The sequence below is a fragment of the Anomalospiza imberbis genome, chromosome 1 (assembly GCF_031753505.1).
Source record: "Anomalospiza imberbis isolate Cuckoo-Finch-1a 21T00152 chromosome 1, ASM3175350v1, whole genome shotgun sequence".
NCBI lineage: Eukaryota > Metazoa > Chordata > Aves > Passeriformes > Viduidae > Anomalospiza > Anomalospiza imberbis.
The window spans coordinates 146,998,985-147,015,039 of record NC_089681.1 but is presented as its reverse complement, the minus strand read 5'-3'; the positions used below and the strand labels follow the sequence as shown (position 1 = coordinate 147,015,039).

At 39.4% G+C, this 16,055-nt stretch overlaps 1 protein-coding gene across 12 annotated transcripts in view; it reads left to right on the top strand.

Annotated features, from left to right (window-relative positions):
• The window catches only part of SCN5A (sodium voltage-gated channel alpha subunit 5), a 210,881-nt gene that overhangs the window by 36,880 nt on the left and 157,946 nt on the right, over positions 1-16,055 (top strand). For 10 of the 12 annotated variants that reach the window (XR_010994034.1, XM_068175239.1, XM_068175279.1 and 7 more), the window contains 4 exons: positions 3,439-3,757; positions 5,441-5,561; positions 10,823-10,910; positions 14,452-14,580. Coding sequence is in view for 11 of the 12 variants with exons in the window: in XM_068175239.1 (XP_068031340.1) it covers positions 3,491-3,757; positions 5,441-5,561; positions 10,823-10,910; positions 14,452-14,580 (605 nt within the window). In the remaining variant the exon portion in view is untranslated. Of the gene's footprint in view, positions 1-317; positions 433-3,438; positions 3,758-5,440; positions 5,562-10,822; positions 10,911-14,451; positions 14,581-16,055 lie in introns of those variants that run through there. The other 2 variants (XM_068175254.1, XM_068175282.1) reach the window with 2 other exon arrangements.

Below are 16,055 nucleotides of genomic sequence, written 5' to 3'. Positions count from 1 at the left end.
AAGGGCCTGAAATATAAGCTCATGAGTCCCTGATACAGCAGAGGGGCTTGCAGGGCATGCAGGTGATGTTCTGAGAGCCTGAACGCTATTTTGAACTGGAGTGGCTGAAGCCCATGACAGTAAGGTTAAAACTGCAATGGAAAACAGTATTTATCTTTCTGAATAAATACAAGTGCTAGCAAAATCTAATTTGTTTGCTCTCACTTCTTGCCACCCCAAAGAAAGGATTCTTCTTGGGGCTTTATTTTCATATGCACGTTTTGTTTACATAACCAGTACATTTTATCAGCAACAAGCGATGCTAACTGACCAAGCAAGAGGGAAATTTTCATCCTGTGCGTGGTGATATCACAGAAACAATGTGTTTGAAGCCTTGTACTTCAAAAATATGCCTGTGAGGAATGGAAAAATCCAGGCTCATATTGTAAACGCGTGAGTCACAACAGCTATTATCTCTTAAGAAATGGCATTCCAGCTCTTTGATTCAGTCATTGATGATTTCCCTTTTTAACTTGTGGTGCTTTCTTACCCTTTCAAGAAACATCTGGGCTAACCCTGGCTATTTGTAGAAATGTTTGCAATTCACAGATTAAAAGAAATTAGACATAGAAAGGACCCATGAAATTATCTTGTCCATTTCCTGAAATCATATGAAATTGAAAAAGAATTGTGCTAAATATATATATATATATTAAAATGTAGAAGTTTAGCTTATATACAATATGAAGACAAAACATGTCACAAATTTTCAGTTATAAAGGTGCTGAAACGTACTTTTTTTAGAAAGAAAAATTAAATAGACGTATAGCAAAAACTCTAATGAAGTTTGTGTAGGATTTTCCAGTTCTTTCTAGGCAGCTACCTTTCTGGAAATTGTAGATAAAACTGAAAAGATCTGGTTTTGACCAGTTTGAATTTGATTCAATTTTCTAATGAGAGAGAGCTTTAAGCAAAAATAATTGCCTTTAGAAAAAAATAATTAAAACGTTTAATGCCAATTAGGTTTTTTTGAGCTATTTTATCTCCCTCACCATCCCCTATCTGTTTGTTTCTCTTTTGAGGAAAAAATTGAGTAGTTCCGTTGCCAGAAGGACTTCTCTTGGAAGTCATTAAGAAAGTCTGAGACTGTGTGGACAAAGCACACGTTTAGGTTTCTTTAGACTGGGAAGAGTGTTAACATAGGACAAGCATAAGTAATTTCCTTGCTTACACCCAGGTTCCTAAGTCAGAGGCAGCAATTGTGTTTAAAATCATTATGGACCTTTTGCCACTGCTCTGTGACTTCATTCAAAGTTTCTTTGTTCTCATATTCTTAGAAAAAGTAAACATTCATTCCCCATTCACTGCCTTGACAGAGCCCATGATCATCTGGACCTCAACCTAGCAACATCCTCCTCCTGCCCTTCCAGAAGTCCTGATCAGCCACTGGCTTTTGTTTCCCCCTACAGCACTGAGGCAGTTTTCATTCTGGAGCAACAAAAATGGAAAGGACAAAAAAAATCTCAGAGAATTCTCTGACCACCTGTATTGATGTCATTTATAGTGAAAGTGAAATTTTATTTGCTGAGTCACAAAGCGTTGGGCGTAGGAAACTCGATTTGTGGGAAAGCTTCTAATTTCCTGTTTTTCAGGAGGAAGGGGATAAAACAAATGACATAGAGGGGAGAGGGGAAAGGAAAAAGGAGAATAAATCTAACAAAAGAAGAATGCCCCAAACTCCAGAAAGGATAATTCATTTTAGCCCTGCTTGTTCATACCAGCTGTAATTCAGAGCATAATGTACAAGCTTCAGTAAATCACTCCTGTGTGATAGACTGTGATCAATGACAATTTAATGAATTCATTTTAAAATGAAGTCAGAATAGGAGAGACAGTAGTTATTTGAAAGCATCCTTTACTCAGAGAAATTGAGTCAATAAATATGCTATTTGTCATGCAGAGTCCAGTTAGAGTCTTGTTTGCTAACAAAAATGCTGTCATCACAGAGCCTAATAGACGCAAACTATCTGGAACTATCCATTGTAAATAGACAAATTCCATCTGAAAGCAGAAAACAAACGTTGTGGCTGAACAAAGAGTGGGATCCTGCACGCGTTGCTGAATGAAATAGGGTAGCCCACCTCAAAATCTACTATTTTGTTTGTCACCAGAGTGTATTCTGGTTGTGTATGAATGGCCTGGTGGTGGCAAAAATACAAGGCCTGTGTTTCTTCTGTGAAATGAGTTTTAATTGTTGTGGAGTGAGGGCTTCTCTCGCTGGAAAAACATGCCTCTAAAGTGACTTTAAATTGGAAAATGCAGCTTCAGTGGATGGATTTGTGCAGGCTGCTAGAACAGGGATAAGCTTCATCCTTTTTCAAACAGTAGTTTCACATTAATTTTCACAGCTATCCGTGTTGTTTAGTTCAGATACAAGAAGGCTATTTGTTCGGCTGTTCTTTTCACGCTTGGTTTTATTCATGTAAGTTGAAGAGATGGGACAATTCTTACTTGTTTTCATTCAGGCAGAGACTGGAAGTGTTAACATTGAAGTACCATCAGGACAAGATGATCAAACTTTACAGGTTTGGGTTAGAATCATAGAGTAAAAGAATATCTTGATCTGGAAAGCACAAGGATTATCAAGTCCGACTCCTGGATATTCAAATTGGTCTTGGATGAAAGGAGCCTGGTTTTCAGATATGACAAACTGGCAGCAGTGACTGTTCAATATCTTGGAAGCTCAGTGTGCTTTCATGAAGGTCCCAGAACTTTTCCAGGCACATTTGAGCTTCTATCATCCTTCAGATTTCAGGGTGTAGAGGAAAAGAAAATGCTCAAAAGTCCTGAGGGGATATCTTGAAGATGGTATTTCCTATCCCAAAGGAAAATTAAAATTATATTACAGAAGCCTAAGACAGAGATTATGAAGATTTTTTATGGGATTTAAAAATCTAAACTTGACCCTTCACTCTTTAAATTTGGAATAGAACAGCTGGGGCATTTTTAGATTTTGCATCATGCGGCCAGACATCGGCTGATTTAAGTCTGCCTTGCAGTCATCTTAGAAACATTGTTCATCCACTCCCAAAGCTGCATTTTCAAAAATACATTAGGAATCTGAATCTCTGTGGCTTTCAGTGAAATTTAGGCTTGTGTGAATCTAAGTTACTTCTTAGTTTGGATTTAGGATCCCAAATGATTGAAGAACTGAAGAATATTCCACAGTCCATCTATAAAGTCTGTTTAGATTTGATCATGTGTGATTTCTTGTTGAAATTACAATTTCAGTCATTTTTGTTTTCCTTGATGTTCTATTAACCACACAAAAACAGATTAAGAGCTTCCTGATAATATATAACCAGTTACTTGGGGGTTGAGTCTGGTGGGGTTTTTTTATTCTGCTGGCTTTGTTCTTTTCCTCACACCACTAACTTTTGATAACTTCTTTTATTTCAGCTGTTTCCACTACTAGGAGTAAAGACCAGTAAAGACAAAGCAGGATGAAAAGATGGCTGACTTCTTGTTACCACCGGGTACTAACAGCTTCCACCGGTTCACGCCCGAGTCCTTGGCTGCCATCGAGAAGCGAATTGCAGAGAAGCTCGCAAGGAATGCCAAGCAGGAATACAGAGAGCAGCTGGGCGAGGAAGAGAAACCTCAGCCTCAGTTTGACTTGCAAGCTTGCAAGAAGCTGCCTGATATCTATGGGACTGTTTCTCCAGAGCTCATTGGGGAGCCCTTGGAGGACATCGACCCTTTCTACAATGATCGTAAGGTGAGCACCAACCTGCTCCTCTGCCTTTGCTAAAACATGACCTCTTCTATGAGTGCTCTGCTTGTTATCTTTCTACAAAAAGTAAAAATACTTCTTTCCCAGATTAAGGATCAGATTATTGGCATGAAAACATCTAAGCAGGAGGGCACAGAGGGATAAAAAGCATAATTTAAACCTGCGTGTTTTCAGATAACCCTGAGAATGAATATATAATATCTGAAACGAGCAGAGCAGTAGCTGAGTTAATTTAAGCCAGAGGTTTTTATCTGCCCTATCTTGCCTTCTGCATGAGCTGTGACTTCACAGGTCTGTTGTTTATCACTTAAGCCCCTTAATGTTAAGGGCTTCTGGGTGACTTGAGCCTTGTGCGAGCACTCTGCACAAGAGCAGGAGGCACCTTCACAACCGTTCCTGGAGAGCAGCAGTTCTGTTCCTGCTGAGGAAGAGCAAAACTCCATTTAAGATGACCAAAATAGAGCAGAAGGGAGGTGCGAGCAGCACGTGCAGTGCTGGCACTTTGCAGAATGGTGAACTTTGTCCCAAAGTGAGCATCACCTGATGAGGGATCACGTGCAGGCTGGACCAAAGCCACAGCACTGCAAACAGCTTCTGTCAAAAGGCTGTTGACAGCAGAGCTGGGCTGGTTGCTTACTACAGTTCATTCCCCTTTCCAAGCATTTCACAAACCAGAGGACAAAATAAAGCTTGGAAGCCCTTTGTATGTTTAGGCAGCTTCCAGTTTTTTCAGGTACTGCTGTTCCTGATTTTGGGCTATGCTATTTCCTGTAAACAATGCATTAATATGACCATAATGGTACTTCTATTAAAACAGTGTAGAGGTAGGTGCTAGAGCTACAGAATAAAAGTTAAATGGATAAAGACAAACAGATTACTTACTTGGAAGGGCCAGAATTAATTTACCTTTTAATTTGCCTGCTATCCCTGGGCATAAGCAACAGGATATAGATTTGCAATTTTAGTGCCATGAAGTTTTTAGACTCAAGGTGTGTGAATTGCTTAGATTTTATATATTGCATGTCTCAATTCTGTCTCTGAGTGAATATTAGTTCCTCTATGCCTGGTGGGGTATCTTCAGAGCTCTGCAAATTGGGTCAGCATCCAATTCACTTTTATTTTGTGTTTAAGATAACTCAGAGAATTGTTTTTCTCTGGCCATATTAATCTGAACACAATGAGAGTGCTTCAGTGCTAAGGTCAGATCCTAGTGTGGAGCTGTGCCTCCTACAACTTTTTACTTGGTGAGAAAAAATTGAGAGCAATAAAGTGTTCAAAGTAGAGAAATTGGATCAACAACATAGTGAGATTTGCAACACCTGGTAAGAAGAGCATAACATAATTTCTCCCACCACATTTTAGTCTCCAGGTAATTTTTTATTTTTAAAGGTGATTCTACTCTCTTCCCAGCCCCATGGTGGAGGTGATGGCACAGGACCCACTAAGGATTGAAGAAAGAAAAAATACTTGGGATATTGCAACAGGACAGTCAGTTCTGTAGGGAAGGCTTTGGACAAAACTTTTCACCAAGAGAGAAGGATTTTGGGGGCCTTGGGATGGGGGGAAAAGTATGGGATGCTGGCAGGAGTTTCCCAGTGGGATGTGGGCTGGAAAAGCTGAACATAAATGCAAATACTGAATGTTCTCATTTCCTGTTTTGTTTTCCAGACATTTATAGTACTGAACAAAGGGAAGACAATCTTTCGATTTAGTGCCACTCCTGCCTTGTATATACTTAGTCCTTTCCATCCAATCAGAAGAGCAGCAATTAAAATTTTGGTACATTCATATCCTTTCTGTTGATTTTCCTCCTCATGTATTTTATATGGGTTTTAAACACAGATGGATGGAAGTCAGAAACCATTTTATTTCATTAAGCTGTTTTAAGTCTTTTGGCTGAATTTGCCTACACAAGCAGAAATGCACTTGGATTTTCGGTTTGTTTCATTTTATATTGTTATGTGAGCTATAAAAATGACTGTATCATACTGCTGGCATCAGATAATGTGAACTGCACTGGAGAGTCTGGGGAGTTTACTCAGGATTAAAAGATGGGAAGGGACTGGTCATCTTTACTGAAGGGAAAGTGGGTGTAGTACCTCAGAAAGGAAGGCTACCAGGGGAAATCTGCACTGATGGAGATTCCAAGCACTTCAGCAATCCCTCACAGAGGTAAAACTCTGTGACACTGTCTGCAGACACGATTTAATTGTGAACTGCTTCAGATCAGAATTTATTTTCCTGAAACAGAATATTTCAAAAATTGTCTTGTTGATTCTTTTCTAGTTCGTTTATTTGGATATGTTATCCAACAAAGAAAAAAGGCACAGGCTGTCCTGCTGGACCTTCCAATGGAAGGGCAGTGCCTGATTTCCTGTAGCTCTGGTTCTGAAGTCATGCAAGACACACTGCAGTGTTTGGATTTAGCTTGTATTTTTCACACAACCCCAGAAACGTTCTATTCTGACATAGTCCTATCTCTCTGGAAGGCCAAACTGACCCAAATGTTCAGCTTTGTGTGAACATAACTAAAAACACACCTTTTTTCATGACTTGGCTGCTTTCTCTAGGGTGCGCATGGGAGACCAGGCAGTGATAATTCAAAGACTTCCCATGCTGCTCTGATCATTCCGTGATGTTTTAATGATGGAAATCCCTCATCTGCAATGCTCATGTCCATCACAGAGAATGAATAAATATTAAGTAGGTAGCATCTTAGAAACATTGGTTAATTATCAAATTTCAGGGAAAACAAATAGGGAAATAAATTAGGTTCCCACTCCACACAGAGAGGAGAAAAAAAAAGGTGGTACTATAGATATTCCATCAAAAGGAAAAACAGGTGGAGCTTCTTATTGTAATAATTCTAGGCAAAAATGAATATGTGTTATCAGCCAAGATATTATTATGGTTACTAAGAATACACTGTAGAATTCTGCAGAGAGATGAGCTGGTGGATCAGATTATGTGTGCACACAATGCAGCGCATGCTGCTGCATACCTAGAGCCCAACCAAGTTTTTTAGTCACAGTTACCTCAGCCCAGCCTTGCTGAAGTTAATCAAGGTCAATGCATTTGCCCAGGTAGGGCTAAGGGAAGAATCTGAAAACTGAGCTTCTTAGAAAGAAATTGAGAATATTGCCTCCAGCTTTGGAGGCTTGTTCTGTCTTTTCCTCCCTTTTTTCTACATTGTCTGGTGAAGTCAAGAGGTCACAGGAATGTGTAGCACAGGAGCTACACGCCCTTGGTAGCAGCTGAAGAGAAATAAGCAAGAAACCCTTACCACATTACTTCCAAGGATAAAGACCACAGAGCAGAGCATTTAAAATATCTGTCAGGAAATATGGTCAGATAAGGAGTGTAAGATTTTGGGAGTGGCAGGTCTCAATGCAAGCATAAGTTTAGCTCCAGAAAGACAGAAATTACCCCCTTGTGTTGATAATGTCGAGAGATCCCACAGCTCAGTCTTTGGCAGGCGCAAGCAGGAGACAAACTTCCAGTCCCAGTGGAACAACAAAGATCCTGCATTAGGCACTGATTTGTTTTCTGTCAATAAAGACCTTTTGTATCAACCTGAAATACAAAGGCCAAGTGGCTGAGCAGGCAGTCAATATCCCAGGCAGAAAGGAGCCCGAACCCGCAAGTACTCAAGCAGATAATATCACAGACATAGACCTGGGAACCAGATCTATCCTCTTGCGTGACTGTAATCAAGCAATCTTTATTTTCCCCAGGGCAAAAGCCTGAAAGGAGCATTAGCAAATGGTGCCCTGTCACGTAAATATCTGTAGCAGCTTCTTTAGTGGATGCCATATTTCAATTTTCAGCCATTGAGTGCACCATGAAGGCCAACAGTGGAACAGAATAGAGAGGACAGAGTGAAATATAAAGAAATAAAGAAGCTGTGGGGGTCACATTTCTTGGTTAAGTAGCCGTATGTGGAGCTCTTCCTCTGAGATGTCTGGCAGGATAGATGCTATGTGTTCACTGCTCATCTAGCCAAGACTGAGAATTCCAGTCTTTCAAAAGTACACCCTTCCAAGGGAAAAAAACTTCCACAGCCTCCTAGTAATGTTTATTACAACTAATAATGTATCTTTAAACCCCTTCTAGGTATTTCTTCTCTTATTCAGAATCTGTGAGGCCTCATGGATGGTCCAGGGCCCACATGGCTGCCCAGAAGTTGGCCCTGCTCCATTCCTGTCCCAGAGCACATGGGGAGTGCAGGATTTTATTCCCAACAGGATGAACACTTTTTGTATTCTGCATCATTATTAGCTGTTATTGACATTTTTTATTAACTATCTCCACCTTTTAATGAGATGAAATCACTGACATTTCTTTGATGCCTTGTGTTTAAAAGATTCCTCTTAGTTCTTCTTGCCTGCAAGCTAAGGACCATTTTGTGGTGTCCTTAGTTTCTCCAAGCAGTTTGCTAACCTGTATAGAATCTGTAGCAATTGTAATTTCTAGTTTTTCTAGGTTTTATAGCTACTTTTTCTCGCTTTGCCACTGATCCAGGCTGGAGGTTTGGCAAAAATGACCTTCCTTGGTGCTAGCATTACGGATTCTGGTGCATCAGAAAAAGAAAAAATAATCTTCTTACAGAAATTCCAATCTTTGTTCATATTTTCCGCTTGCAGCTTTCCTCCCATCTTATTTTGTACACTTTCCATAAAGCAAAATGAGATCTTGTGAAGCACCAATTATACATTCTATTCATTGGGACTAACCTTTGCTTGCACATATTATATGTAATTTGGCAATGATCACCTGAAGAGCCTCTAGTATTCAGTCTGCTAATTAACAATTATCCATCATAATGAAGTCTAGAATAGAAGTATGCTGCGTTGGACCCGATATCTTTGTGCTAGGAGATAAAATTTATAACTTTTAGAATCGGTTTGTGCAAAGGCTATTCTGTAACCTCAAATTGGAAATAATAGGTTTAATTTATTGCAGAAAGGATCTTGATGAGTAGCTTAGTGTATTTAGTTTGTAGGCTTTGGAAAATTTGATTTAATAGCAGTTCTAAGATAGGGAATGGACAATGCTGCTAATACAGCTTATCTCAGTTTTATCTTCTTTGCTTTGTCCTTTCTGAGTAGATCATCACCATGGACTTTTTCTAATGCAAACAATTGCATTCGATTTCAGGTAGGAATACTAATTTTCATTCTGTGAGGATTTCTGTTTTCTCTTTCTAATTTAACACAGACCACTAACTTTGGTGCATAACCAGCTGAATTGCTTCATTCTTTTATGTTCTTTGTAGTTTTCAGCTTGGTCATGAAAACCAGATTGAATTTGTAGAATGTTTGTTGTCCCAGAGCTGACCCTTAACATTTTCAGCCTGTGTTCTCTGGTTTGTTCTCTCTGGTGCTTGAATAAGGAGGTGATGACACCTGCCTGTGAGTGAGCATTTAGGAAAGCTGTTAGATTCAGTTTATATCACAAGGAAACAGGCATGTAAAGATCAAATCAGTGACTCTAAATTCCAGTAGAGGAGTTTATTTGCTTGGAATTGAAATATGTTATTTGTTTGACATGGTCTGAAGATAGCTCTCTGGTTTCCTGTGCTTCATCCACAGCATTTCACTGGAATTGAAAATGTCATCCAGTGTTTTCTAGGCCAGCTGGAACTTAATAATTATGTTAACAAGAATGACAAAACTTATAGAAATGTAGCTGAAGCTGATTTCAGCAAATGTGAGTGGGTATCAGACATCCTACCCAGTCCTTCAGTAGGAGGTGTTGGCCCAGAAGTGGAAGATGTTTGTGAGATGAGCAGTCCCTGTGAGTTCAATTACTGCCTTCTGTGGTGGCCCTTGGGAACCTGCAGGTTGGTTACTGCCAATTTAACCTTGCAGTTGCTTCTGTGGCCCATTGGAAAACGTTCCACTCTGTATTCAGCAGAGATTTTGGCTCTGCAAGAGGATAAATTTAATGCAAACATTTCAGGATGTAGGTTTGGAACTAAATCCTTCAATCACTATTCTCAGACAAAAAAATAACACAAATAGAATCAACTACAGAGGTGAAAAAAACCCAAACCAAACCAAACTTTTTTTTTTCCTTTTCAAAAAAAGGCAAAAGAAATTTATTTTTGGGTTTTTACTTATATTCCCTGGGAAAGGTCCCTGCCTGTTGACTGGGTTGCAGGCTGTTTTCCTTTGCCTTATCTTCTGTAGTTAGATTTTCCTGGTTGCATGCAGTTATTGATGCAGGAGAATCCCATCATATTTTGTAATTTTTTTTTTTTTTACAGAAAGCAGCATGTGCTTTTAGGAGAGCCATCCAGTGAATTATGTTTTCAGTTTCAGGAATTTGATTTAGGGTGCTTTTTATGTTTATGGTTTCAGTTTAACAGCAAAGTGTGTGAACTGTGCACTTGGGAGGTTTGTTTTAGCCTCCAAGTAGGGAATCTGCTCCCTCAGCAGAGGCAGAGAGCCCTGCAGACCAAGGCTGGGCCTATTTGCCTAGCAGGTTTGCAGACCAAGTCTTAAAATTAGTGCTCTGAAACTCATACTTGCTTTTGGTGAAACTTTATACTGAAAGCGAGACCTCAAGCCCATTAAAGAGATTAGAAAGACCAGATTTGTAACTTTCCCCTACTGCCTGAGAAATGTTTGAGGATAAAAAATGAAGTGGGAATTTGCAGACACAGGTTTTTCTGTGGATGCTTAAATGAGACTAATCCCTCTTTTCATACAAAGTTGTGCACCTATGCACATTGTCATCTGACCAACACAGCTGTAAATTTGGTGTATTGTGTTTTCAAAGGACTGCAGAGTCAGTACATTTGTTTACTGTATAAAGAATGATTAAAAGATGTAGGAAAAGAAAAAAAAACCAAAAAAACCAGGGAAGGTTCTCTCATTTTCTATGTTCATATAATTATTTGTCTCCTTATGCACTTGCAAACAAATGCTTATAGTTCTTGAAGCAACTTGCAAATTGTGATTGAGCTGTCACATCTTGTGTGAAAAGATAAAAATTTATGAAGTCTTGTATCAAATACGTTGTTTTCCTTAATTTGCCTATTTACATTGTTCAGTATGTTTATTATGTGCACTATCTTAACCAATTGTGTGTTCATGGCACAATCAGAGACTCCGCCATGGAATAAATATGTTGAGTAAGTATCCTTGCTGCTTTACAGCTGTCCCATCCTCACCTCATCCTTCCTCTTCCTTTTGTTGTGTTCTTATTTGCATCTTGTTTGCTATTGTCTGATTTCTTTCCAGTAGTACTGACTGTGGTGTCTGTCCTCACAAAATGTTTTTCCAGGTAGTTGTTTCAGCCTGTGAAAACTCCCTTAGTAAGCAAACTAAACATTTTTAGTCCACGAATCTCATGCTTATTGCCAAAGGCACCTTTTATGCTACATCTGGATGAAATAATGTATTGAGGACAACCCTGTCTGAAATTTGTCAACCTTCCACAGTTCTCATGCAAGAGATTTGATGGCTGGTCACATCAGAATAGGCTGATGGAGCTTAAGTTGAATTACTTCAGAGAATAGTTCCTGAACTGACTTACCTCTATCCTTGATCTAAAACTTAATGGGAGCAAAAGTTTCTTTTGGACTGAGCACAGCATGAGAAGTGCTTCCCTGTAATCATTGGCAGGAATAATTTATGATCATCAAATTATCTGGGAACACCTCTATGAGAATTCCTGTCTTTTAAGCTTGACAAGTCTTCAGGAAAAATTGCAAAGGCACTGCTTGAAGTGGGATTTTTTTTTGTTGTTGTTGTGCGTTTTTAAATTAATTTTAAAAGAGGTTAAGGGGCTTCATTGAAATGAAAATCCATTTAATTTCTTTAAGTTGCTTAAAAATATTCCTTTTAGAAACAGATACCAGATGCACAAGCTAATCAACCTACAGTGCATTAAACAATTATTTTGGCTCATTGAACCAATCAGAATACACTTTTTATTTTTGACTGACATATGATAAATGCCATCTGCTGCTTCATAGCCTGGTGGTTGGTCTACTCAGGGCTGTAAGAAAAGACAGTAAAACGCCCTTATTTAAGTTCCATAAAATCATGCAGGACACATCTTCTAGGCCATAAATTACTAATTATAGGCAGCACTGATCCAAATATTTCATCCCATCACAATAACATCCTAATCCCAGGATGTTTGATGTATAGTGTGGTACCCTCAAGTATGTTTGTGGCTGTCCTTTCCCCTGATGTTGATCTTCTCCTATTGAAAACTTTCATAACCATTGTCATGATGTTTTCTGCTGAGGCATGGACATCTCATCCACATGATCATCTCATCAAAATCTGGTCAGTTGGTGTACAGCTGGAAATTTGAACATTATAGAGGAAAAATCCAAAAATGATAATATTGTGTCTTCTGCAAGTAAGAGAATGTGGATGGTTTTATCAATGCATCAAGCAGAGAATGCAGAAAACACAGAGCAGAAATGCAGATGGACTCATGCAGCATGGAGTGAATCCTTCCATGTTTCCTCTTCTCCCATGTCCCCTCATATCTCTCAGCTTTTCCTCCTCAAGTGCATGGAATGAAACCAAAGTCAAGTGCTTTGGTGGAGGAAAATAACTCAATGAACTGTAATTCAAATTGATTAATATTGGATTTGGAGAAGAGATACATTTAATCCATTTTGTTCTGCTGTTTCAGAGACTCACAGGAGATAGAAGAATAACCTTGTTCAAAAATATTTGTCCTAGATCTTCCTTTAAAGCATTTCCTTACAATTTTGAAAAAAAAAAAAATTCAACTTCCCCCACTAATTTTTTTTTAAGAACCCTGACTTTTGTTGTTAAAGAAGCTGTTCAGTTGCTGGAGGACTTCGCCCGATCCATTTAGAATTAGATGATGATTATACAATCAATTAAACCCATCTGACATGCAGAATAAATACAAGTGCTTTATCATTTTAATGAGCTTATGGGCTGTTAAGTATTTTTTTTTTTTTAGTTCTTTGCATGTGTTTTCTGTGTGTATTACTAAATACACATGCTTAAAGAGACTGCCACATGGGTGACCTATATTCGAAATACCCGAGCAAAGCTAAGTAGGAGCTGTGAAAAAGTTGGGTACAAGATGATGTTCAGGTATATGGTCAAACAGGAGCTGTGAGACACATTTAATGCCCACTGCTGCACCCAAACTCTCCTGCTAATCCTCATTTTAAGAAGAAACACACTGAGATTTTATAGCGTGTGAGTAGCACTACAGTGTGACATGATGGCAGGAGGGCAGGATATCTGTGTATTTCACCAGTTGCCGTTCAGTGTAATACAGCTAAATATATTTTATGCATAATGTTCTTCCTTATATTGCCACCTTCAGTTGCTCACACCTTTTTTCTACCAAACAGGAATCTGAACTGTTACAATTTTTTTTTAATGTGTGATGGCAACAACTGATGTTTAGGCACTGAACAGAAAACACAAGCCAGTGTATCCAGTGACAGCCCTTCACATCTTGACTCATGAGATTTGTGTTTTAGTGGACTTGAGGTGTTTGAGGTTTTTTTAATAGGCTTTGGCATGATTTGCATCTTCATTAGGAGAAAAGGGGTAGGGAATGCCCATGTTAGACACTAAACTTTTATTTCTTTTGTTAAGATATGGCCTAGAATATTCAGTCCATTGGGCTAGGTGTCTCAGGCAGCAACATTAAAAAACAGCTGTTGTATGCCCTGAACTCTGTCTCTGATGGCAGGTAGAGCCCTGGGTGAGTACAGATCTGAGAGCTATAAATCAGAGCCAATTCTGTCCTCCACAGAGATTTTGCTAAATTTTATTACAAATGTCATCTTTATTATGAAAGGTAAGATCTATGTTCTAGCCCAGATCGTCACAGTCAAGAGGCTGTTGGTAATAGCTTAATTTACCGGGGGATAAAAAACAGACTTGTGTGTCCTTTACTGTCAGGCAGGTTAAAATTACTACATACAGTAGTCAGGTGGGAGTTTTTCAATTCTTCTTCAGTGAGGGCATTTTGTTGTTTAATTCTTAAGGCTGGTGCGATTTGCCAGGGATAGTGAAACACAAGGAAAGTTGCAGGACAATTACCCTTTCTAGCTGATAAAAACAAGTGGTGGCATTTTTTTACTCTCCAAAATGTCTTGGGCAGGAAGAGATGAGAGGTATGAGTGGAACAACCACTCTCCTTCCAAATGGAAAAACAAGGAGTGCGGCATAATATTGCCCGGAGAGGTTGTGGACTTCCCATCCCTGGGAATACTCAAGACCAGGTTGGATAGGTCTCTGATCAGCCTGGTCTAGTGGAAGGTTTCCTGCTCATGGCAGGGGGGTTGGAAGGAGATGATTTTCAAGATCCCTTCCCACCCAAACCATTGGATGATTCCCTAACCCACTCTTTGCCCACTGGGGATGGCAGAAGTCCAGAAGCCCCATAGCCCAGCTTAGCAGTGTAGTGTCCGTGCTTGACTTAATGAGTGAGGATTCATCAAGGAACACCCCGTGCTGAAAATTATCTTCATTCTGAGACTGTCCCAAGTATTTAGCTGCTCCTTACCTGTTCCTTGGTCCACACACAAGGCTGTTCATGCACAGCCCAGTGCTGCAGCTGTGACTCACATGAGCAACCCCAGAGTTGTGCCCCTGCAGTTTCAGTCGTCTACTGCTTGCTAATTCTCTCTCTTCCTTGGCCACTCTGTTCCCCAGGTACACTTTCACTGGCATTTACACTTTTGAGTCACTGATAAAAATATTGGCGAGAGGATTTTGCATGACAGAATTCACCTTCCTTCGGGATCCATGGAACTGGCTGGATTTCAGCGTTATTGTTATGGCGTAAGTAGCACTCCTTTATATTTTTCAAGAGAGTTATACGCAATAGAACTTTTTAAAAGGTTGTCTGGATGTTCTTTTTTTTTTTTTTTCACTCAAATTTTACTGAAAATGAGAAAAGGCTGAAGTGTATTAGAAAGGAGGATTTTTATCCTGAGTGGTTTCAGAGGAAGAAGTCAGAGGAATTCTCAGTTCTGTTCTCTGAATTCACTACACAATTTTGGAGAAATTATTTACTCTCGCTGTGCTCCACAGAGAGAGCTGTTTGTAAAATACCTGTAATAATATCTGCCTATCTAATGTAGTTTTGGGAAGCTTCAGACCCCTGAATAGAAAGTGTTGTAAGTGTGACTGAATACCCACGTATTTAAATCCCTATTTATACTCTATCTATCCATCACATCATCAGAGCTGTTTTCACGTCCCTCTTTTCACAAACCCTTTTTCACACGGAAATTAATTACTATTTTACTATAGAGAATTAATTTGTAGTCCTCTGAAACTTGTTATATATCTTGGAAATAGAAATTTGCCCCCACTATTATATTCCCCTTCAGCTGTATGCTTCTGCCTAGATTGTTAGAGTTCATTGAGGACACGTGGGGTTCTGGTGCTGTGAAGAAGGTGATGGATTTGCAACATCCAGACAGCTAAAAATACACAGGGGTAGAGAAGCAGTCAGCCAGCACTCATAGGGGACTCAGGGTCAGCCCAAGCTCTAGCCAAAGGCAGAGGTCTGACATGTCAGTACTCTAGCTAAGATAGAATTCATAGATTTCTTCATAGTCACAAAAGAAAAAATTGTGCAAAGAACGAGTGCCATCTTGAACTGAAAGCTGGTAGAGATGTCTGAAAGGCTCAACTTCCTAAACACAGAAGGATCTGATCCAATTTCCCTGGTTTTTTTTTTTTTCTGCTTAATGATACCTGTATTCAGTTCTGGATTTAGGTTAGTTCTTGCTGCCATCTTTAAACCCCATAATTCACAGCATTAAGTGAGATTCAAGTGTGTTAACACCAACATCTGAGCTGAGCTCCAGGGGCTGTGAAATTTGAATGGAACCAAAATCGGGAAAGAATATAACCAAAGTTAGCTAAAACACTGAAGTTGAAAGCACAACTCTATTAGGGTGCAGAGATCAAGACCAGTATTCAAGGAGACTCTGGATCATGCTCTTGGTCATATGGTTTAGTTTTAGGCAGTCCTGTGAGGAGCAGGGAATTGCACTCTTGATCCTTTTGGGTCCCTTCCCATAGCTTGAGATATTTTATAATTCTGTTGTTCTTAGCAGCAGAACAGCATGAAGGTGTGTAAAACCTAAGTGAACTTCCTCAGGAACACTCCCAGTTATTTCAGTAGGCTTTGGATCTAAGCCAGCCCTAGGCCAGGTTCCTGGTATCTGTTGCTGCATTCCTATGGATTTGGCTGAACTGACATCTGGCCACTATGATAAGCCTTTAAAAAAACAAATCAGTGC